The sequence below is a fragment of the Achroia grisella genome, unplaced genomic scaffold, assembly GCF_030625045.1.
Source record: "Achroia grisella isolate CSIRO2021 unplaced genomic scaffold, CSIRO_AGI_Agris_v1 utg517, whole genome shotgun sequence".
Classification (NCBI taxonomy): domain Eukaryota; kingdom Metazoa; phylum Arthropoda; class Insecta; order Lepidoptera; family Pyralidae; genus Achroia; species Achroia grisella.
The window spans coordinates 149,555-176,857 of NW_026712910.1; the positions used below are offsets into that span (position 1 = coordinate 149,555).

At 30.1% G+C, this 27,303-nt stretch overlaps 1 protein-coding gene across 1 annotated transcript; it reads left to right on the forward strand.

Annotated features, from left to right (window-relative positions):
* Positions 1 to 11,003: 11,003 nt before the first annotated feature.
* LOC131847287 (cytochrome b5-related protein-like) lies at positions 11,004 to 23,328 on the forward strand. Its single transcript, XM_059196830.1, has 6 exons — positions 11,004 to 11,131; positions 14,364 to 14,584; positions 17,991 to 18,400; positions 19,626 to 19,814; positions 21,506 to 21,730; positions 23,013 to 23,328. The coding sequence occupies exons 2-6, from the start codon at positions 14,369 to 14,371 to the stop codon at positions 23,326 to 23,328; spliced, it is 1,356 nt and encodes a 451-aa protein (XP_059052813.1). The 5' UTR covers positions 11,004 to 11,131; positions 14,364 to 14,368.
* The last annotated feature ends 3,975 nt before the right edge of the window (positions 23,329 to 27,303 follow it).

The following is a 27,303-nucleotide window of genomic DNA, read 5'->3' on the forward strand; positions in this document are numbered from 1 at the left end:
TTGTGACAATAATTTAAATTTATGATTGCTTTAAATTAAATTGGACTTTTTTGTACCCGCGACTTGATACGAAATATTGATCACTGATTAATAATAAAATTATTTCTATTACATTTTGTTGTGTCTTTCGCAATAAAACGAATTATTTTTAATTCATACTCACTATAATTATTTAATCTTTACGGCAAAGATTGAGAAGAGACGTTGCTTCCAGCGGGGAAGGATATTTCTTTGCATCGACTTCAATATGATAAAGTATAATACATTGCTAGCAATAGTCTCATTATTAACAAACCTCCCCCAATAATATTTAGACTATTAAGGCACAAGGACAGCGTGCTCCTATGATTCTTTTATAGGATTGAACCTAATGCAATTTAGGTACGTAACCCAGTATGTATGAATAAATAGAATATTTTTTCATTAAAATTTTACATTTGAATTGTAAGTACATTGTTATTTAGTGTCCAATTTAGCTTCACTGCAAGCTACAATAACTTCTGGCCTCGGGCGCTTCTGTTATTGTTTCCGCTGCAGGCACACGACATGTAGGCGTACAGTGAAAATAAAAACAGTTGGGCTTGGCTGGTTGCACGTTACTCCCAAATAAGATTTACATAAAATACATAGCAGCGCACCCCATCCACTCTTCCATCGTTCCATCTATTCCATCTTCCTCATGACCATCTATTCAACTTTGGGAAAGACAGTCTCGTTTTCAGAGTACTTCTGTTCTGTTAGACTGTTGTCCTAATAGAGCAAAAATGCCCCGTTTTTGTAAACACACGGTAAGTAACACTGTGCGTGTTATTAATAAAAATATACGACGACTAAAGTGGGTAACTTCTTATGGACTAAAAAATCAAGTAATACGTTTTAGAACCTCACTTTGTAAAAAATGAACGGTTATATATCAGTTAAAGAAACAATACATATGTATTTATTATTACATGCTGATATTCTAATATCTACTACGAATGATATTTGGTATTGTTGATAATATCCGTAATACACCCGTTTGTTATAATATATAAAGACTTCAACAATTCTCTAATAAATTCCATAAATAAATTTTGTAATTGTAATACTGTAATTAACCAAAAATATATATAATTTTTCGAATCCAACCGGATTGACTTAGATTATATTTATTTTTAAATGGTTTGTGGACTATGTATATATTATTATTATTTTATATTCAATACGGAATGTTGAATTAAATTCGAATCTTCGAGTTAATAACACAAATCCCATAATAAGCCCTTTAACAATGGTAGGTAATTAAGATAAGGTAAGTAAGATTCGTTTCGAGATAAAGTTCTATAATCTTGCAAAACCTTTGATTGGATAACATATGCGGAAACAAGATCTATATACTATATGTATATAGATAAGTTTATCTCTTGTGATTACGTATTGACTGATTCATTTCCATTGATTTTTTGAGACAAACGGATGTTCGTCATCGCCTTTATTAAAAAAATAAACAGCCCGATAAAGTCTACTTCGTTAAAATATGTAAAAAGCAATTATATATTTTTAATATAATTTAATTACCTTATATAATCTTTATGTAGACTTAAACTTTAGAACTTGGAAAAAACAACATTCTATTTTCCCTTACAATAGTTATTTGCATACAATTTGCCGGATGGTAAGTGTCAGAGGCTGAACGTCTGCACTATGAGGGCTCCATTTATTAGTAACCTTACAACACCTATTTTGCAGAACCAGTGCTATATTTTTTCGGCAACATCTTAGATGTTTATAACTTTAGCTTACACTATAACCTATACTTACAAATATGCAAAAAAGAATACTATATAAATATGTATTTATACATACGCTCCACATATACGTTAACAGATCAGGCAGAATATTCTAGATACATGTATTTTTTGATAAAGAAAAACGCTTCCATATCTGTGAAGCGCTTTTGCCGCGATAATATTATTTGAAGAAAAAACTATATTATACTGTCAAAGTGGCTATTTGGAAGATCATAGAATATCCGGGCACATATGTTCGTTTACGTGATAGACTCGTTTACCCTCTATTTGGGGCTTTTCTCAATTTCTTTTATTGCCATATGACATACATTGATACTAGCTTGCTGCGAGCTACAGACTGCTCTAGAAATTCTTGATAATACTTTGTGCCCATGTATTTCAAGGCTATTTTCCTTAGATGAAATAGAAAATCCTTTATTCAAATAAACTAAATTTAATCACTTTTCAATAGTCATATTTTTTTTTAATCTACCGCTCATTCGGAATGCTGTCACATCACAAGAAAGACGAGCCAAAAATATTTTAATATATTTATGATACAAGGATTATAAATATATTAAAATACATTTACAAGTCGAAACATATGAATACAAACTACCGACTAGCACTAATTTGTTAGGGTCAATTATAAATACACAATAAGATTAAATCAGTCGTAGTGAAACGAGCAGACCAGTCCCTACAAGAGTCACGAGTATGACGGATGAGCTAGCCATCACTGCTCGACCATATTTTATGATCATATATTATGGCCCAATGACCCGAATATTATATTATAATAGCAATATTTAAAGTCTACTCGATATCTTGAAATATTTATTTATGAATTACAATATATCTCGATTATGGCACAAATTATTATTTTATATTTTTATATCTATATCTATATCTATATATATCTATAAAAATATAAATATTTATATTATTGAAAAAAATTATTAAAAAGTAGAAAAAAATATTTATTATTATATGTATTAATTACAATTTCAATGTAGATACAAGTGAATTAAATGTACACATAGCAGACTTAACACCCTATGGCGTTCTCAGCCCTTCTGTCATATCCTCCTCATCCTCTAGCTTTTCAAAAATTAATAACAACTCAAAAATGAAACACAAGTCCCTACATACAGATAATTTTACTTATTATTCTTATCCATTTTTTTAAATCAAAATATGTATGTACTCAAGCATTTATATTGTTCCTTAATTTTCATGTAATAGCTATTTTTCGTAAATACGTTTCGTTTTTCGTACAAAGTTAAGTAGATAAAATATAATACAGTATATATAGTGATCTAGTTATCTTTTATCCAGAATCTTTAAATCAATTATAGTATAGGCAGAGAGAAGAGTGGTATTGAAGTCTAGCTTTACACTTTATTTAATTTGTTGTGTTTTATTCACTTTCATAACTTACGAGTATATGATTAATCCAGTGTATACGATATTGAATCTGGAGACTCTTAATTTCCATCGTGCACGTGGTTTATCTGATCATGATAGATCATCTTGAGCTCGTTCTTCCACAAAAATATTACACCGTATTACTTAAAACCTATTCATACGTTCTGCCTGTAATTTCTTATGATAGGATTAACATTTGAACTTCAAATGAAATGGGTGAAAAAATACATAAATCTGACAAAATTTAATTAAGGCAGAGGTAATTAATTACTGTATGTACAAAAGAAAGGTCAAAAAAACACATCATTCATTTTTAAGAAGACTAATTTGAGAAACTTTTGAATCTCTGGAATAATTTTGTGCAGAAAAGTTGTCTAGCTTTGTGCGTTTTAAAAAAGATAATTTTTACTGTCAGTAAATCAAGCCCAAGTCCGCATTTTCTACTAATCGTTTTATTAATGATATAGCATAGTTACATATATATTTATATAATCAAGTTCATATTTAACGTAAAAGAATTGAAAATTATCTAATAGTGAATTCATGTTATTGAAGTAATATTCACTATTACTTCATTGACATGACTTTATACGATGGAAGTTACATAACTATATGCATAAATTATGTAGATTAAAATATGAATGATATTTCACAACAAATGCTCGGAAAATAACGACCCTTGCTTTATATTAAAGAAAATGTAGTACTTTCTTCAACACAGTTAGATTCATCGGAAAATATCTCTTTTTGGATAGTATATATTTATAATTATTAGAGATCTATTGTATTTTTAAGTGCAATCAGAAATAAAACAAAAATATTGCAGATATATGCCTCAATACCCTAATCTGTGGAACCGTAATAGGCTGCCGAGTCATAATGTGAACAGTGTACCCGGCTATTATATTCCATGATTACTACGCGAAATACACAATTCTGAGTTAATGGGAACTAACACGTAATAAACTGAGTTATAAACCATAACCTATGTCGGGAACAATCGAGTAAAAATAGATAATTAATATCTACAATTTTAAGTTCATTAGTTTGTTAACTAACTCTATAAAGAAGAACGTTATCTTTACGTATTTTTTGTTGTAGATAAGGTAATATTACATAATCTAATTTACTTACATCATCTCCTTCTCATTCGATTCGCTCTTGTCAGAACGGTCGTGGTCATTATGTAGTAGAGTGAGAGGCAGATGTCATCCGGCGTACAACAGCTCGCCACTTCTCCCTACTCGCTGCCCTTCTGGTGCACTCGTGGAGTGGACCGACTACTTCTACTTATACTTGATCGGTCCATCGCATGAGTGATCGTCTACGAGGTCTAGTACCGTCAACTCTACTCTATATGACAAGGCGCTCTATGGATGAGTTGTTTCTACGCGAGACGTGACCAAAGAAGGTAAAGATGCGCGATTATGTTAATGTAGATAGATGCTGCTTACTGCCGAGTTCTTCGAGAATGGAAACATTTGTTCTGAATTCAGTCCACGAAATTCGAAGCATTCTCCTCCAGCATCACATTACTAAAGCGTCTATCTTTTTCTTTTCAATTTCATGCATGGTCCACGTCTCCGCACCGTACAGAAATATGGGGAACACAAGAGTACGAACTAGTCTCCTCTTCGTTTGTTTTGTGATTTTTCGGTTCCTCCGTATTTTTCTCAGCTAATCCATAGCATTTCGCGCCATGCCCATAGGTCTCAAAACATCCTCTATGTAGCCTCCTCCATTTGAGACCAATGACCCCAGGTAGATATAGGATGGGACCACTTCGCAATTCGCCAATTGAATAATTTCAGGTGAATTGTTATTAAAGCGATCCACAATCATACATACACTTATATCATACATACTAAATAAATATATATATATATATATATATATATATATATATATATATAATAAACTGACTTATTTATGCATATTAAACTGATTCACGTTTCGAAACTCTATTCGAATTTTGTCAATATAAAAGTCGGTTCTTGGCTGCTGTAGAAATTGTTCAATTAAATTGAGACCGATAAAAATCACATTGAATTTAATAAAAGTACTCCAGTTATTTTATTATGACGTGTTTACGTATGAAAATTTTGAGACACCTCCAAAACCTTGAGTTATACATAATGGAAATTTCGCTACAGGGTTCCAAAAGGAAGTTTTCATAAAATTTGAATTGTAGATTATTACAAATAAGTTTATAAAATAGCCACTTTGAGTATCTTGTTAATGGACTTGGGCATCGGGCAGGCTTACTGAGTTCGTTTTGTTACCTCTAATTTTATACATAACCGAAAAGTGCTTTGTGTTCATTTCACTCCAATATGTTAATGACGGCAAAGTTCTATCCCAGTAAAAACATTGACGTTAAAAGGAGACGGAAATCTTCTCGTATTAGATATAAAGGGTGTGTATCAAAGTGCCAATTAAAAAATATAGTTCATTAAAATTTCATATTAAAATCAGAGTAAAGTGCATGCAATACTTATATCCATCGATGTAAGTATATAATATTATTTCAGTTTCATGTATTATATAAATACTTATCATATTTAATATTACACTAATTAACATACCTAAAATACATAAACGTGTAGTTAATTAATAAAAATAATATAAATTTTATCAAAGGAACGACTAGCTGTTGTACGTAATTAAATTTTCTCTCTTTTGCCGGTCAACTTTGAGACTACAAAGTTGAAGACCAAGAAAGTTGGGGTTTTTTTATTTTTTATTTTAATCAGTTCTTGCTAACAATTTTGAAAGAAAAAATATTATATGAATTTTACTGTACGTTACGTTAATTAATATTGTTTGCACTTAACGGTAATACAAGTTTTATACAAATTGTATGATAAGATGTGGTTGGTATTTATTTATAGTTGATACATTAAACACATTACGATGAGGTCTATTTATAAGCTTATGTATAAAAATAATATAAAAAAGTTATATAAAAAAACAAGTCTAATAATCTACAAATACCTGTGGAAATAAATAACGCAAGTTATGTTTTATAAAACCTACAATATTGTTGATGAAAAAACAGCAGGCGATAACTGTCAGCTCTGAAATAAACTCGCGTTTTCAGGCAATTCCTGTGACGCCAAAAGTTCCATCATGTCTCATTTCTGTTATATTTAAAGAAACAGTACGCCAAGTTTTTGTGTTACAGTTTAACATACAGCTCCAGCATATGTATTCATGATTATGACAGTTTGTATTACATTATATGTTTTCAACTTATGTAAATATAATAATATGTACATTATAATAGAAAAATATATATTTAAAATATTTGGTATTATTTTGAATACACAGTTAAGCTTTGTTCTGTACACAATAGCCGGCCAACAGTGAATTGAGAATGGGTTTTCAAGAGAACCGCTTAAGGATTAACTTGACAGCGTAGCATTGCAAGAATAGGTCCAATACTCGCCGTTACTAATAATTCCCAACTCGCCACCTAAAGACAGTTACATAGTTTGTATATCGGACGAACTATTACCATTTCGGAGTTCCAACAGTTTGGTCAAACGGACTAACAACGGAACTGTTCTTCTTACTCGCCATCCGAATCTCAGCTCAGAATAAAATTGTAAACTTCAAAACTTATCAAATTAATTACAGAACCATTGTCACTTTTTGTGCTTTTTGCTTGGACACATAAAACTTTGGTAGACTACATTACCTTTCTACAGTAACAACATATACTTACCAGTATTAAATTAATTTCAATAATAGTAATAACAATCTCAATTTTACCAACGTTATCTAAAATACTTGAGAGACTCGTGCATAATGCTATTTATCCCATAATCCATGACAACATTATTCCTCAGCAGCACGGTTTTGTTGAACGTCGTTCTACTACTACAAACGGAACTGTATCTTGAGACTTTGGACCAAAACAAACAAACAGACAGTGTATATACCATCCATTTGATACAATAGATCTAAATGCTCAGAAAAAAATAAAATTGTAAACTACATCACAAACAGAAACTTATCAAATTAATTACAGAACCTTTTTATTGTTCATAAATGATGTCTTTTTGTTTTGCTTTTGATGACCTTAAAATATATCATGTAATTGACAATGATCATAAAATTTTGGATCTGAATCGTTTCAGCAGTTACTGTAAAACTAACAAGCTAACACTTTCTAACAAAATGTAAAAGTATCACTTTCTCCAGAAACGAAATATAGTTCTCTTACACATTGTGTAATTCTGTCCTCAATAATGTGGAAATAATCAAAGACTTGTATTACTTTAGACACTAGGCTCGTACTTGATACACATATCGATAATATAATTAATAAAGCTTGAGAACCTGTGTTAATTTTAAAAGCCCTTCTACTTACTTATATTTATACAAAAGTCTTATTCGCTCTCAATTAGAATATGCCGTAACTGTTTGGAACCCTTTTTACAATATATATTCGGATAGAATTGAAATGGTACAGAAAAAATATACGCCGATTACAATATAAGTTTTACCATAGCCATCTTTCTTATGACAGACTTTTGAAGAAATTTGATTTTTAAATCTAACATCGCGACGCACACAACTTGAGATTATGTTTTTATATGATATAGTCCACCTCTCTGACAAACCAGATAAGTTAACAGCACAAATGAGAACGTCAAGAAAACAGGAATGTTCGCTATTAACAATGTCGTACAAACTCTGGTACTCGGTCACCAATTAATAGAATTGTTAAAGCATATAATGATAAGTTCTCTAATATAGATATATTTGCTACTAGACCATCATTATTCAAAAAGATGGTTGGTCAGAATTTGTCACATACCCACTTAACTTAATAGATGTTAATTTTTATTCTTAGTAATTCCTTTTCTTTTTTATTTATTATTATTATTTCATTTTACGCTTCCTTTATATTAACAAATAAGTTGCATTTTGAGTCGATATTTGTAACTTTGACTCTAAACAAATTTGCATGATTATATAATTATTGTCTTAAGTAAACTGTGATTAACGTCGTTGGTGATACATTTATCTTTCATCTCATCACATATTGTATGTATATTTAATATTGTATTACTGTTTGTTAGTCCTAAATAAATAAAAAAAAAAAAAAAAATTAAAAAGATGCCTGATATTTTCTTACCAGTACATCAATAAATGTATAATGTTATTTAAAAAGAATATAGCTATGTAATTTTTTTTCTTCCTAATGATATTCACTTCCAGATTAACAGTAATGGAAAGGATGATGGAAGAAGTAATACCACGGACTGGAGTTCGAGAACTGTGTGAAGAAAAGATGGGAGATCATCTACTCTAGGCAGATGATGTCACTATCACTGTGGGCTGAACCTGGATACTGGAATATTTATAAAAAAGTATATACGCAATTATTTTGAACCTGATCTGGAAGTAGAATGACGATAATTTGCACGTAAAAATATTTTGACTTAATTTTGAAATACATTTTCATTATACTCTAAATAATGTTCACAACAAACTTACGTAATAGAATAATACAATATTTACATATAACATAAACTCCCAACCGCTAGAGATCTCAGATGGTATTATAATACGGTAGCCGCAATAAATTTATAGACATATCTGTCTATGGTCACAACCAACAATCTAGCATTATGTGCCTTACATTGGGTAAATTTAGAGCCCAATATCGCAAAGTAGGAGTTGCAATATCGTTACATCAATGTTTCAAAGAGTCTTACACACGAATTGGCAGAGCAAGCGCTAGCATTCAGTGAGGGAAATAGAGAACAAATTCAATAAGGTGAGGTGGTGTAAATCTCAATTGTAGCGAGCCTTCATCAAGATACCGTGGAAATGGGGATTTAGCAAACAGTGTAAATAAGGTGTGAATTTGTTGAGAATCAGGAAGTTTTCCATTTTATTACTTGCAATCATTACAGTTCCTAGACTAAATGTTTGTATAAAGTATATCGTATTATGATGAGACTTAGAATGAAATAAACTACATTCAAATAAAAGTTAGCATTATTAAATGCCGCTTACTTGTATTATATATTTTGGAAGACTTAAACTATTGAAAATTTTAAAAGTAACAATAGTCTAAAAATCATTGTTTTTAGCCCTCGGATCAATATGAAAGGAGTGTTGTAAGTTTGACGTGACGGTTGCATTGTAACTCCTTAACGAATGTGTATGTATAAAACAGTTTTTAGCTACAATTCATGAACATCTGTGCAGGCGTTTCATAATGTTATTTGTAGTGCTTCGATTAATATTTTTTCTCTTGTTTATTATTTTCTATAATTTATTAATAAAATTAAATCATTGTTTTGTTTTATTTGTAACTGCAAAGTTACCAATTAAAGTTTACTGTACAATTGTATAACAACTAGCCTGACTGATTGCCATGATATTAATTTTTTTCCACGAGGTAACAATTGAGTAACAACTTATTATGTGACTGTCGTAACAACGAGATGATGACCGGTTTGCATGAGAACTGGCGTGGACTTGTTTATCCATAACTAGGTTGACGTGACTGGCATATGACCTGAAGGCCAGTGTTATAGCTAGTGTCACATTGGGATCCAAGTACAATTACTTTAACAGACCTCTCAAATTTTCCAATTTGAATGTAGCGGTAAACAGACTAACGGCCCGCCTGATGGTAAGCGATAACCGTCTATACCCATAAAGAGCTAGAAATGAGACAGAATGGACATCACAGTATCATGTACACCATTCATGCGTTGCCATTCCTAAAGACTAGGACGTCATGCCCATTATCCTGTAAATAATAAAAGTAAGTAATGAACATTTTTGTTTTTTTAGAAATACTTGTTATTATAATTTATATTTCTATAGTACTTTTTCCATGTTTTTTATTATTTAAAATAATATGTATTATAAAAATATAGTATTTGTTTATAACATATTAAACTGCGTAGACTAATATTTAACGAAATGGTTGTGTACGCCAAACCATCTCCTTCAGTCCAACAAATGACTACTACTACTAGAAATAAATCTATACTAGTACTTCTAGTAAATTGTTTATTATGTACTGGTTTTTATCCGCAACTTGGTCCGCATAATCAATGAATACGATTACCTACGTATATATGATGTTATTTTCGGGTTTTATTTCAAAATGTTTTCTTATTACTCTGAAATCTACAAAGAGAAAGCAAATGGAAAAGATTATATATTTCCTATTGAAAGCGGTTAGGACTGGTAACTTTCTAAGGATTTTAGCTTATTGACTACCCCGTTTCTCTAAACCTTACTCCAATAGTAATGTAATTGAATTGAAGAGTACCCAATCCTGATTACTATTTGTATTATTATTATTGGTATGACCTGTATACTATTTTTAATTATATATAATGAATGTCTAGTTTCACACATTGCTTTACTTCCTATACGCGGATTCAATTCTCGCACGATACGAACATTTCTCGTTCACGTATGACTGTTAGTGTTAAACATTTCTACGTATATATCTATAAAAAATAATGACACTGGTTGTTTAGTACCCCTTATACTAGGGGTACCGTCCTATTTACGCTTTCCGTCCTATTTACGGTATTTCAAATATTATATCTGACCATACCATGTTATCTGAGAGGCATCATAAATACATATACAGAGACAAGTCAAATCGGAAATTATTAAAGTACATTGTACAATATCAGCAAAACATGAATGGATATGTACCTATAATTGTATTTTAATTGGACTGCTATCAATTCAAAAAAATCAACAGAAACGCCACGCACAAACAGAAACAATCAGTTTTAAACCTGACCTATAGTGGATCGCACGCGCAGTATAATTTTGCTATCGCATTTTTTAATAGATATCAGTGAAGTGAAATCTACTTACAGGTACAGCTGTATTAAATAATTATCTACAAAAACAACAAATTAGTAAACAACACGAAGGTTAGTAATCAATATTTTAAATTTTGTCTGTAAACATTTTAACAGATAGGCAATTAATGTATTCAAGAAAAACAACAACTACTATCATATCTTCTAAATAGATTATTATAGCACTTTATTCTACATGTTGTTTTGTCGATAATTAAAGAGCACAGTTCAAATAAAACAAATTGTAACCAAACTCTGCTTTAGTTTTTATTTCATAATAAATAAATGAATCGTTTTTATTATTATACATTTATTTTAAACGTTATGTAGTTGGTCAGAAGGTAATTTAACATTCCTTGAAAATGTGTTTGTAACCAGTGGTTTCAGACTGGTGGGTACGTCGTGACCATATTGATAAATATATCATATAAAAATAAAAGTAGTTGACTCGTGATGTGAGTATGTATGATTGTTTGTTACTCTTTCACGCAAAAACTACTGAACAGTTTGTATATGAAACTTTACAGTAATATAGCTTATACATCTGAATAACATATAGGCTATAATTTTAAAAGCTATTTGTAAATTGGGTAAAATATAATGATAAATGTCATGTAAGTGTAATGTAGACGAAGTTGTGCGGGTCAGTTAGTAATTACATAAATGTAATGACTAGAACATACATTGCAGTTTTACTGAAATTTATTTTCATACTGTAGTCAAACATCGTAAGGTCATATTGTTAATTATTCACTGCTACTAGTACCATATTATAGACACTGGCAATCGGCATTGATGCCGGTGTCATAAGATATTATAATAATGCGATACTGTTAGTCAATGATAGTAGTATCATTGAATAACTAACAAATATGTAGTAAAATATTTCAAAAAGCAAAACAAAACCTTAATTGTATATTTTTATTAGAGGTTTTGGGCTATTGTCAGGTGCTAGGATCGTAACACGACTGAACACTGAGATCTATTGTGCTCGCCCTTTTTCAAAGTTCGCTACACAGACCAAGGGACAAGAATTAAAGAATATTCATAAGAGCGATCGTTCTTATCTCCTCAGGATAGAGTGTATACTCTCCAAAGCAGATATTTCGTTTATGCATGAGTGGGCTATAACCATATTAGATATTAGTGGCATTTCCTCTTCTGTTTGGCAAAATCTACAGATTGCAGTTTAGAATAATACAAATTAGTAACGAATAAGTGTAATAATTCATAAATTGTAAGTATATTACAAAATGGTCGACCTACAATCTGAACTATTCTCCTGTCTGATCACGGCATATGTATATACAAACAAAACTTTTCTCCATTGAATAGATAGAGTACTATCCGCACAAACTTTGTTCATTTAGATCTTGTTCCCATTTCTCGGGCCTATCAGTATTTTTTTTCCTATAGACATGAATAACACCTTTGACACCACAGAACAATGAAGTGTGGCATTGTGTAGTGTTCGGGGGCATCTTTCGTACATTGTTCCTTGAGTAGAAGAATATGATTAGTATTATGTATATGCATATAATAAATACATATTGTTAATAGTTTTACTTTGACATTTATTACGTATATTTATAAAGTGTTTACTACTTCTCATATAATTGTTAAATTTACCCGACCACCCAATTTTATTTTTATAATTTTAAGGGTGACATTTATGTAGTTACTATTATTGGAATTTATGGTTACTATTGTTAAGTATAGTAATTAACATTAAAATGTGTATAAAATTATGATGTCTATTAATGGATATTGTAAGAATTAGAAATGTATAATACGTACTATAAAGTAATGATTAAACACTTTAATTGCAATTACAACTACATAAATACATATACTTTATAAAAATCACACAAACAATTTAACTCATGAATACATAATATGTACAACCAACAACCAACCGAAGGTGAGAGAGTGTATCAAATCCCTGGCACACTCAGGTTGTTGACTTATTAATCTGTAATCACATTATACTCAGGCCGAACGGGTCGTGCTGACGATGCCGTTTGATTGGCGCACTTGTGACTAGGGCATGGCATAGTAACTAATTCGCCAATCAAATGTCGACGTCGGGACAAGCCGACCCAATCTTATCGTACTCAGACTCATTATAATACTATTTTATTATCAACATTGTAATTAGTCCTCATTGATCTAACAAACATAAATAACAAGACTTACGTCATAGAAAATACGAAATAAATTCTTTAATTACTAGTAATTTGATATACTACTATAATATTAATAATAACTAGTTTTTATTAACGTAACCACATTACTTATTAATGTATACTGATAATGACCCAGATGCAATCATATGGAAATTAAAACATGTTGAACAAGAGACACAGCTATCAGGAATTTACATTTTTGTCAATTAATTTTATCATCCGATATAACTTGATTCTTCACTTTCGATACATATTACATAATTTCGAAAATTTTATATACACAACTATAAAACAAAAATTAATAGAGCAACCTAGAAAATAGAACAACCAAATATTAGTAAGATACCATTAAATCATAAGAAAGTAGATTTATATATTTTCATACTTTGTTACAATTTTATATATAACCGACCTTTAGCGACTTTATTCTAGCTACACAATATTCTACACACTTTATAAACACGAAAACCTGTTTGGATGGTCGGCATAGATGTTTGTATTTCTTTCACATTTTTTTTTGTTGTGGGTTTGCTGAAATTCTTAGCTAATTATACTTACCTTAGTAATTTAAATTTTATATCCACAACAAACTGACAGGCGACAGAAAGATTGGCAGTACGTGGCATAACCTTTAAATATGAATATTTTATTGAATAAATTTACTTCTCCTAGGTATTAGGAGAACTTATCTCGGTGTCTTGTTTATTGTTTTTTTTTTTAATGTACGTACGTACTACGTAGTATTATCTATCTTAAAACTTTAATAATTAACGGGTATTATTTTAACACCATACACTATGTACCGGTGATAACTGAAACAAACTTAGTGAGCTGCATTTACATATTTTAAAGTTTTGTTTCACGTACGTACCTACCAAACCCATTTGCTAAGGCAAAATTTTATGAACGGTCATCATCGTCACTAATATAAATTTAGATCTTTAGCTGTCCACTTTATTTCTAGTCTATAAATAATATAATTTCGCTTTCCTTTGTCTCAACTCTTTTGTCTGACAACAAACTGACACCAAAGAAGAAGAATCCTTTTAACTAATCTTTTTGGTTAAATGTCATAAATATTAAATAATTTTTGTATTAGTATATCCTTTTTTTTTCAGATACAATGACTATAGACTCAGATAGACGTCAAACTAGTTTTCCTCAGCTAAAATACCCGCCATTAAGAGATGACATACCAAAAATATCACAACGATGGTTAGTAGGCAAACAAATGCACGATGGCGCAGAAAATCTGTGGAGAATTTACGACGATCTTTATGATTTCACTGACTTTATTGATAAACATCCTGGCGGATCACAATGGATATCACACACAAAGGCAATAATTAAGATTAAATTACATATGTTTTACTTAAAAGCATAGATGCCTAGTGGTTTATATTATATTGTATGCCTACTCAGACACTAGGTCAGTTCGAATCTATCAGTTACTTAAAAGCAATTACATAATTTGTAATTTTTTGATTCTCCGAAGATGGATATAATGATATTAACCCAAAATTAATCGGCGTCACGGTGATACGTTTACCTCCACTTCAATCTCATGCCTTATCGAGTATCAAGGAAAAATACAAGAAATTGAAAAAACTTACATCTTAGTAAATTTGCAAACATAACCATAATTATTTCTGAACTCAGGACGGTATAGAAGGTTAACAAAAGGCAAAAATTTGGTTCGTTTTCTACAAACAAACATCCCGATAGCAAGGTCACCTTCCGAGTCCAAGAACCCATTAAAATAAACTTATAAATATTTATATCATTTTAAGAATTTTATAATTATTACATTCAAAACCTATGTCTATTTATTTGCCTCGTACTATATCCCAGGAATTAATATGAGAGTCGAAACGTTCTTGATGACAAAATAGAGAGAAATAATTTAAAACTTTTAAAATAAAAATCCCATTTAATAACATGCGAACACAAACTAATAATTCCGTATAGATTATCCTCTACAATTACATTGTGGGAAGGAATTTAATAACACTATTAAATCTATCTAATCTTGTTTTGATTAGTGGATTTGATAGGAGATTTAGATTAATTAAAGACTGGCAATATAATAGGTAAATAAGGTTATTTCTATTTATTAGGTATAGGTATACCTATAACATTATCAATAAAGAATTATAGAATGTTTGAAAGGAGATTATGAATAGTCTTGTCCGTAATATGCCATACTTATATAGGTAATGGAAGTTTCCTATATCTAAAGTACCAGTTTTTAACATCAAACAATAAACAACGTTAAAAACAGTAACTCAAAAAAGTGATGATATAATTATTATTATATCTAAGTTTAGATTTATTTTTTGTAACTTGACGTTTTATTTTGTTTGATAAGTTATTACTACTACGATCACACTAATATCTATGTGTATGATTTTGACATTTTATTTATTATATTTATAATTTTAAACAATTGAAAAATATTTGGTATATTCTTATTTATTGAATTGATGTTAAATTTGGCGTCATATTTATTGTAACAATTACTAAAAGAAACCAACAATTAGTTGTAGCTGCGGTTTTACTCATGTTATCGATACATCTTAATAGAATTATGTATACCCGTAAATAGCCTTTCTTTCGATTGAAAATTTGAATATTATAAAAAGGTAAATGTATGTAACGATATAAATACATCAATAATTTGTAGCCTTCAAGTGTAAAAAATTTAGAAAATCCTAAGAAACCATTTGCAAGTGAAGTATTAATTATTCTGTAATCTTTCTTAATATACCATATCCAATAAAGAAAGAGAGATCAACATCGAAGTACTGTAAAAAATTACGCCTGTTTATCGACCGCAACGGCTATTTTTTTTAGATGCATAGTTGATGATAATACATGAGAGAGAGTACGATGTACCTATTATGATAGTAGACTACATATTCTGCATTAATCACGTAGTTATTTCGTAAAATAGGACATTTTTATGAGTGGATATAACAATACATAGATGGATCGTTTGATTGATAATAGCCAATCACACAAGATCACACTTTTAAAAATAGTTAATACGTAATTCCACTTAATAATAATTTGTATACTATATATAATTCATTATACCTTCAATCCACCTCAATTACCTTGACCTTCGCTACTCACTGTACTTTACTTTCTTATTGATGCAATCTTAATTTCTAGTGGACACAAATAACGCGGATAACCTTCAAGTAATGTAGAACGAACATTCATTTTACCATTTTTATTTACGTTATATTGCATCACATTGGTATATTGTGAAGTAGGCATATTCAACTTTAAATCGCAGATTGGAAATTTTTTTCATTGTACAAAAGTAGTCTAGCATATTTGTTTTTGTAACATAAAGGAATTATGATATAATAGATAATTATGATAATACCTGCCATATATCACTTAAATCAGTAGTAGATAAACATAAACGTAATAAACTTTATATACACATATTTATGAAAACTAGTGGTCACCTAGTTGTCGAAATTTGCACCCGCAATAACAAAACAAAAGAGTATATATGCGTACACATGCACACACGTGTGTCAAATACACCATGTATTTGACACATGTGTAACAGTTGATGAACATAAATTAAATGTAATCGTTTTTGATACATTACTAAAAAAAATTTAACTGTAAGTGTATTTCCTACTCCTTCGTCCGCACAATTTTCGTAAAATGGGGTACAAAGTTTTTGTTTCTCGTATTATTTATGAAAATTACAAAATGTCCAAAGAATAGAGAATATCAATGAAATTTATCATGGGTATCTCATACATATATGACACTCGATACCAAAATACCCTTGTTCGTGTCATGTTTACATAATGTAAGTATGTTATGTATGTTAGTATATCATATAATCCAGGTAATAACTAACTATGCAGTATTACTGTTATATAATTTGCGGTCAAGCCTAGCCTATATATAGTAGGTACAATTAAAGATACCGTCGATATAGTAAATTTCTAGTTTCTATTTGAATATTTATAAATTCTATTCTAACATAACAATAACTAATGACTTATAAGTACTTTTTGATAATTATCATGACCTCTTCAAAATATATGTACATATTTATTATATCCAAACGCGTAAAACTGTAGCAATACTGCATAGTATCAATCAAATATTATTATTACACTTTGCTTTTAGTTTCATATATGTTTACTTTTTTTTTTATTCATGTAGGTCTATTACAGACTCTTATGATATATCAAATGTACCGTCAGTTCGGAGTGATTTTATTATAGAGATTAAATTTCTTTAATAGTTCTACTTTTATAAAGTTACGTCCTTAAATATTTTAATCTTTTGTTAAGTAACTACGCAAATGGTATATAAGCAATTATAAACATAAAAGTATGTGGTTTGATCTCTCAGTTTAACTTCTGACGTAAATCATCGAAATTAGCATTTTTATGATTACGGTTAACAACATGCAGTAGTTGTAGGTAATTTTTTTCCTTGTGTAGTTTGTATAGAAAAATCAAGAATACCTTTAAGATAAACAATTGGGTTATAATACTCTATTTTTTATTAGAAACTAGTAACATACTCAGCCTTCTCAACGGTACCATTACGAATTACACATTTGAACCTCCCTCAGAAATCACTTTGTTGCTATGCGACAATCGCATGAAAATGTCCAGCAGTTTTTGAGATTATCACGAATAGACGCGGCGGAGAACTTTAATATTATGAGGATAATATATATTTTTTTGTTTAATTTTTAGGGCACAGATATTACAGAACAATTTGAAACGCATCACCTAAAAGGGGTAGCAGAGAAAATGCTCCAAAAATATTTTATAAAGAAAGCAACAACACCAAGGAACTCTCCGTTTATATTTGAAGAAAACGGATTTTACAAGACTCTCAAAGCAAAAGTTATGGAAAAAATTAAGGATATACCAAAGAATACAAGGAAACAAAGTGATATTGTGACCGACTTATTACTTGCAGCGTGTATAACTCTAAGTCCATTGAGCTGCTGGGCATGGACACAAAGTTACTTGTTGGGTACGGCGTTGACAATACTCAACGGTTTTACATTAAGCAGTGTCATTACTTGTGCTCATAACTATTTTCATCGAGCTGATAGTTGGCGTATGTACTTGTTCAACATGGGCGGACCGTCATACAAGTATGTATTATAATGTGATACTGTGTATTATTTATAAATTATAGCTTCACTACCGTAATCCCAGATAATCAGAGACATTATCAACTGCCGACGTAGTGGTGGGTGTAACACTTGACGTGTCTGTTAGAATCTAACATAACAAAGAGCGTGTCTACCGCTATCTCCTAATATTATGATTTTGGTGTCAACCATCACATTTTTTATTTAAATTAAATAGATTGTGTTAATACTTGTTAAATTTGATTCAGGTCTTTTGTTTTCCTCTTGTCCTATCATTGACTAGTACAGGATAATTTCGACGTTATGTTTGCAATTTGTACTTTACTTCTATATTGGAAAGTTAGATAAATAAAATATATATGGGTATTATAATTTCTAAGAATAATAATACAATGATACTCAAAGTTTATTCTTATATACCTTCCATAAAGCCTACCACTAGGCCAGGGCTATATACACTGATCATGTCAGTCTAATCTACCAAATATTAAGTATTTTTCATTGTCAAAACATTGGTTTAGGAAAATTGAGTATAACAATGAATTTACAATCTACAGCTACCCCTCTACCTACACAGGTTGTAGGAATCGCGTGAGAATTGTGCAATTATATTCGAGTTTTTCCCCGTATTTGTTTATGAAATGAGTGTCCTCATTCGTTTATAGCAAGGATTTTACTATAATTACAGCACGATTTTGTTATAAATGCATGGGAAGCTAAGGTAACTTAGCATAAGCAATCAAAATATTCTAAACCTAATAAATATAAGTATATATATACGTGTCTACAACAATGTACCACCAAACAGCTCGATTTATTTTTGGCATAAGAAATAATTCAACGTTATAAGATTTAACAGCACGCGTATCCACTTTTTTCCTTTATTGCTTAGACTCAAACGTTAGGGTAACAGTTAGAGTTCCAGAATGGCAACGAGTAAGTAACGGTCGTCACATGATGAAGTCATGTCCTTGGTGTTGTTTGTATATATAGACGACAACTACCACTTACCATCGAATATGGTCTACTTGTTTGTCATCTCAATAATAAAATAATTTGTATGTGTATTGATGTATTTATATAGAGCCACTCAATACCTATGCCATTGGTTTAGGTTGACTGCAAGAGATCTCTTCTAGGGATAAGTCCACCTTTGCTCACATTGTCTCTAAATTGTAGTATCAATGTATTATCTGTGCAGTAAAGAATATTTTTTCATCTTCAGAGAATGGCGTATCTCTCATGCAATGTCACACCATATGCATACAAATACACTTCAAGATATAGAACTAACACTACTGGAACCGTTTCTTACATTTATGCCATACGAAGATAAATCGTTCTGGAATCAATTAGGAGCATTTTACTGGCCAGCCATATATCCATTTTCGCAAATTGCGTTGATGATCACAGAGTGAGTATAAATTGATTTCATTTTATACATATAATTTTAATTTTTCACTATGTTTTTAATTTTTTTTTTGTAGTAAATACCAAAATAATTTTTATTTAAAAAAAACTCGTAGTAGATAGTTATTTTATTCATTAATCCCCTTATAATTCTATTATGGACTGTTTGTAATAATCTTGGTCTGATAAATGGCAGTAAGCGTGCTAATCACAACGAATCAGAATCCATCAGACCCGGAAAAAGCTAGGACATCAGACCCATTACTCTTACCCAGATAAACGGGGCGTCATTTGATTTTTTGGCAGGAACACTACGTTTTTTGAGGATAAAAATGTGTTTGTGTTGTTCTCATATATTATTCCAGCTTATGTCTATTTCCGTAGATAAACAGATAAATAGAAAAGGGACACCGTCACGATTGAACAGGCTATATCTAATTCTTAAGGATGAAAAATGGTTTAGATTTCCTATTACATATTATATTCATATACAGGCGACTACAATATTAAATCTTATTAATTTATTTAATTCAGTTTACATGGTCCATATTATAAATACCTTAAAAACTGACATACATATGAATAAAATTATAGACTAACAAAAAATAATTTATAAATATAAATTGTCTTTATCATCATAGTACTAATGACAGCAATCTTTTATGGTAGCGCTGATATCCCACTCTCTTCGGCCAGTAGTCCTCCTTTATATAGGTGGTCAGCATATTGGCCACAACTTTCTAAGTTTTCCTTAAATGCCCATAATTTTCAAACAGCATGGGATAGATTTTTTTTTCAGATGTTTCTCATGATGGTTATAATCAATCCTATCACCCCGTTTGGGCTTGACGTTGAATTCTGGGGCAGTCTGTATAATAATATTTAATGTTGTAGTCGCCATGGTCATAGGATCCGTTATAACGGGAATTTGAACATTTCTCTACTACTACGTATGTGAAGAAACTTTGTACGCCAGATTTAATATTAATTATATTTAACTATAGCATTGCTAATGACAAATACGTTTCTGTAGGTATTTCATATTAGCATAATTAGGGAAAAAGTATTTATTTTATTTTATTTATTCATTTATTTCGGGCAACTAGGCCCATATTATAAATACCTTATAAACTAACATACATATAATATAATATTTAAAAACTAATACAATGATATTGTCTGTGTGATCACGGCACTGAAGACGGCAATCTGCCACGATAGCGCCGATACACCACACCTTTCGGCCAGTAGTCCTCTTTCATGAAGGTGGGCAGCAAGTCGGTGGGGACCAGGGCCACAAACGCTTTGAAACTCGCGTTGTGACTCGACTTCAGCTGCGTTATCCTCAATGTCAGGTTACTCTTGGTACGAATCTAATCGACAATGTCCTGCTCCTTAGTGGCGTATTATAATATATACTGACAGAAAGCTGTATTCGTAGACTATTTTTTGTGAATACTGTTTCTAACTAATATGACATTTATTTTCATAGGTATAAATGAATTATTAATAACTAGCTACCAGCTACACACTAAGCTAACACGGTTTCGCACGGGTGTACATGTATTATATGTACAATTAAATATTCCTCTTAGATCAATGTATTGGTAAAAATGAATTAAAATCCGTTCAATAGTTAAAGCGATTTTATTTTATATTATGTAAAGATGAACAAAACATCCATATCTATTTCAGATTTGTGACATCTTTAAGAGAACTTGAAGGTAAACATATAGATTGGGCGCATATTATACCATTGATGCTACCAACATGGATGTGGTTAGCATCCGGAGCACCCTTTACATCAGTGTTACCCATCTGGGTTGCTACATTAATGATTAGTAGCTTTTACTTCACAGTATATGGTTTAACAGCTGGACATCATGCACACACTAACTTCTTTGATGGAGATATACCCAGGTAAACTTACTATTATTTTTATAATATATTAATACGAACCACATAGACCACAGATAATATAAGATTACAGTATGACATAATAAAATATTCGTAGTAACAACTTATTATTTTCTGATTTATGTTCAAAAATTACAGTAACAATTCCATATTATGTAATCTATATTATATATTTGTTAACTGGCTATGCTCTAATTTAATGTGCACATTTCTAGGCTCGTAAATAAACGCTGTATTGTGCATATAGAAAAAATACAATAAGAAAACAATAAATAGCAAATTAGTAACAAAAGGCGGTCTTATCAGTATAAGCAATTTCTTACAGCCTTCTATCGATCGACGACAACTAAATAAAGCTATTATATGATGCCTAAATACCTATTCGGTAAAAAATCATTAAAAGTCTTTAACCGTTTTAAGCTAAATACATGAACATACAAACAAACTGTTTTCCCCACATTAAGATAGCACCATATGTAACTATATACATGTTATATAAGATTTTACTTATTTTAATTCGAATATTTACACAAATTACTCTTCTAACCCTTAGAAATTTTACCGAGTTAATGGCACCTCAGAGTACCACGTACATTATAAACTTTGAATTAAATTCATCTCAAAGTTCCAATTTAAACTCTGCTAATGTATGGGTACTGAACGTATGATAAGTACGTTTTCTTGTATTCCTGAAAGCTAGGCTGTAAAACTACGCTGGTGAATGCCAAATGTGTTTGAAGAAACTTATACCATAAGTTTTGCTATTCCAAAACTTTAGAAGTTCAAGAAGCTGTTGGCTTCGTAAATAAGAAATCAAAATGTAAATAGAGTTATACTTAATATTTGAATACCGTATAGTATCTGCTTTTTACACAATTCAAATTTACCGATTTACAAAAAAAAAAATTTTAAATTAATTATATATAAGTTGATTTAATATATAAGTTAATATTATATAAGTTAATATTACAAATGTAAAAGTGTGTAAACATTCAAGATTTTCTTTTCTTGTCCTAGTGTTTTATTCATACAATTGATTTTGGGAATGTAAAGGGTTTTCTGAACTTGTGCATTCTTTCTCCTACACATAGGCATCAACACTATTATAATAAAAGAACATAAAAATGACTTTAAAAAATATCTGTAAAAAATTTATTTGTATACCATAACTAAATTATTATTAAATACTCGGTATATTAAATTTGTGTCTGTTTATTATAGTTATTATTGAAGTTTGTACACATTCATTAACTTTATCTTTAATCAAATTTTTCTATTTTTTCAGATCAAAAACTCTAGATTGGGGAATTCATCAATTAGACACTGTTATTGATAATGATGATCATAAAAGTCATTTTACATCACTCACTCGATTCGGAAATCATGCTCTTCACCATTTGTTTCCAACATTGGACCACGCCGAACTTATATACCTCTATCCCACGTTATTTGAACATTGCGAAAAATTCAAATTGGAACTACGCAAAAATTCATTTTATGAGGCACTAATAAGTCACTCTAAACAATTATGGAGAAAACAACCGAACAATATGAAAATTAGAATTACGGATGCAAACAGCAACACGGTGTCTGTTAAATAGTACACGATATCTGTTTTAAATATAACAATATATATAATCTATTTACTACAGATTTCTGTAATACCTCATTTTATTTAGTGACAAAAATTTCATTAATGATGTAGGTATAAAGGGAAATATGTATAATTAGATATTTATATAACTAGTCAAAAATGTTTTAATTTATTAAGATTCTACAGCAGTAATAGAAAATATATATGTACACTTTGTCTAACTGAATGATAAAATCTGTTTATAACCATTTAGCTACTGATTAACATGCTTACCACATCTGACAGTCCATCAGTGCTATGTTTATAGCATCTTAACTGAGCTCATTTAATTTAAACAGCTCATTTGGCAGTTCATTTTCTTGGTATTTCTATATTGCGAGTACACCATTTCAACAAATATATTCGTAAAGTGTAAAAATCCAAATCTTGGGACCAACCTTATGGAAGGCTGTGGCAAAATAATGTATTACATTATTATTTCTATTCTGTATTGACCAATAATATTGTGATAATATATATATACCTAGTAATAGATCGCTTAAGAATATCTTTAGTTATTTAAAAATTGATATGCCTTTCTGTTTATAAAACAAGCTGCTTGACGGGTGAAATAGACAAGACAACGTTACCCACTCGACTTTGTACTAAGTTTGCCTCGATAATATTTTTCTCGTGACTGACTCGTTTACTATAATTATATTATTACTAGCTGGCCTGGGAAACGTTTTTTTGACATACAAATTATTTCTGAATAGGGCCACCTTTTTCATCTAGAAGTACAAAAATAGATTAAGGACAATTCTCATACCTGACACATATAATGTCAGGTCTGAGAATTGTCCTTAATCTATTTTTGTACTCCTAGATGAAAAAGGATGAAATTTGTTTGTTTGTATCTACCTTAGCCACAATTTATATATTAATTGATGAAACTGATACGGGGTAGTAACAATAAGTCTCATTATAACAATAAGTCCATATTTGTATACACAACTACAAATATGGAACCTATATAACAGTGTCAAAATGAAACAAAAACAATTCGAATGTTCTAGAACAGGACTTTGTACATGAACTATTTGAGATGCATGTAAATGGATAAATCCTATTTAAGAACAGTTCCTCTAAGTTATATAGTTGAGTACTCGGCACAGGCCAAATAGTTAACAAAGTTCAATTTAACTACTGCATACATTTCATTCCTCGCTGGTCGCTAGCCGACCCAAAGCCTTTGAAAACGATTGCATGTGGATAACCACAATATGCGGTTTGTTCTAGACTCTCTGATAATGTGATAATGTTCGCATAAGGTGTTTCATTTAATAAATAGATAACTAGTTGATAAGGAGAAACAGAAATGTAACTAGTTAGTTTACTGAAAGTTCCTTTAGTTGAAGGGTTTATAGAGAATTATAACTTATCTTATCCCGATGTCAAAACGATATAAGGGATTTTTCCTTGTTTATATTATATTATTGTATTGTTGTTTTAAAATAACTCAATGGTATTGAGATAATCAAGGTCTACTAAAATTTTATATCAAGGTCTACTAAAAACTATATTAATTGTGATATAATTGTAGATGAAAAACCTATTTTTTATGAACAATGTATGTAAGTTGTATCAGTATGAAAAAAAAATTATGATATACTATCTTTTTTTTAAATTATATCTTCTTATACGTTTTCTTTTTTTTAATTCATGCCCCCAGGGCAACAGTTTCATGTGTTTATTAATGATGAAATAAAAATAGGTAGATAAGAATATAAGTCATTGGAATATAGGTACCATTAGATTTAAGATAAAAATAATATACCCACATATTTTGTCAAAGGAAAATAGTACGGGGTAATATAAAATGTATATATATTTACTTAGGTTTTATATTACATAATATTTTTAATATATATTTCTAGCAGATTTATAAAAACGAGTATAAGAAGATATTTATTAACTTGATTAATTATTAATTTATTTTTAAATAATGTTACCGAACTGTTGATTATTCAATAAAAATAATTTGTTTAAAACTTTAGGTGGTTAAATAAAAAATAATTAATTAATTATTTGATTATTATATTATTTTATAATAGTATCTATGGAACTATTTATTTAGATTTTGTTATAGTAAATTCGATGTAAATTCCTATTAATATTATAAATGCAAAATAGAATTTGTTTGTTTTTATCTCTTACAATAATAATACTTTAATGATTCAACTGGTTATCCTAATATATATATTCCAATAACGCGTTCGAAGCCTGAAGGAAAACTAGGTATATTTAATATTTATTTTAACCAATAATACTTAAACCTACTTGTGTTGTTTTTAAATGTGTATTTCTTTGATAATTATTATCTAATTAGGCAAATAAAGGAAGAAAACAAAGAAAATGATCTTATAACTTATTGTATTTGACGTGAAAATTTTTAGGAGAACAACGTTACCGGTATCTTAGTCTGTATAATTGCGTCCTTTCCTGCGCCATCCTAAATGAATGTTTTTGATATTTACCCTTACACAAAGGTAAGCCGTGGAATACGGAAGCTGCTGTAAAATCGCATTATAAATGCGGTTTAAAATATTATTACATTGAAATGGAGAGGTCCACGGTAATCTCGGTTTCACTGATGTCGTCAGTACACAATCTGCCCTTTGTGTAACATATGGGATACCGCAAAGATGGCGGATCTATCCTGCTGCTTAATCGAAATTCCTTCAAAGACCATGAATAATTTATTATTAATTGAAATAAAAAAGACTATTACAATAAAGTATAATTTAATGATTCTCGTTGTTTTAAATACAACATATACAGAAGTAATATTCATATTAAGGCCCTAGACAGCCAATATTAAGAAATGTATATATTTCTATACTGGGCCTTATATCCATAGTATGCCCAATTCATTCGAATACTAATGTTTAAAATATATTCAGTTGACAAGATGTCATCAAGATAAACACAAAATACATTTAATTTAAAATGTCCTCATTTTAGAACTTGGTTAGAAATTGTTCCTTGATTAATGGAGTACAATACAAAAACATTTTTCAAAGTTATATAATATTAAGATAAAATTAGTATGAGAAGTATATTCTATATTCTATTATGTGAAAATACTATATGAATATTAACTGATGTGCTATATTCCTGTGTATACCTGGGGTTGGTGCAGCCAACGATGGTGGTAATTTTATAGGATAGTATATTATAAAAATATGATACAAGGAATAAATTATACGATATAAAATATAAAGATGTATTACTGTAAACTTTCATCAAAATCCATTGAGTTGTTTTTGCGTGAAAGAATAATAAATAGCCATCACAAACTCACAAATTTTTACGTTTATAATATTAATAATAATAAGACAAGTGAATAGTTATATTCTTTTCACGCATTGGATGTAACTAGCAATCTACGTAGTTAGAAATATATATATAGTTGGAACAGTATCTACCCCTGATTGGACCTAGACCTGTATGATACGCAGACAACGCTCCGGGGAAATCTATGCGCCCTTTGTATATAGCACGTTCATCTATTTCATATAACGGATATCATAACAGTTCGGTTCCAGTATATTAGTACCTCACTAGTACTTCTATAAATATTACTGTTCATAGACAAAGACTTAACATATGACTGTTTTACAATGATACCTTAATAGAACTCATATAATTTGACCATGCCATGTTTTTATAGATGATGATGGGGTGGTGCTTCTGCATGCGCTAATAATTGTTGGTATTATTAGTATTGGGGTATTGGTGAAAAATATAAGTATAAATAACTTAATTTTATAACAAAATATTAAAAACCTTAAAAAATATAATATAATAACTAAAATGTATTATTAAAAGGAGTCCCTATAAGCAAGGTTCTGAAAATACCGGCAGCGTTCCTTCTTTGAATTGCTAAACTAATTCTTTGTCCGAGGTAGCTGCCAGCTCTTCGGTCTTCTGTGATGACGAT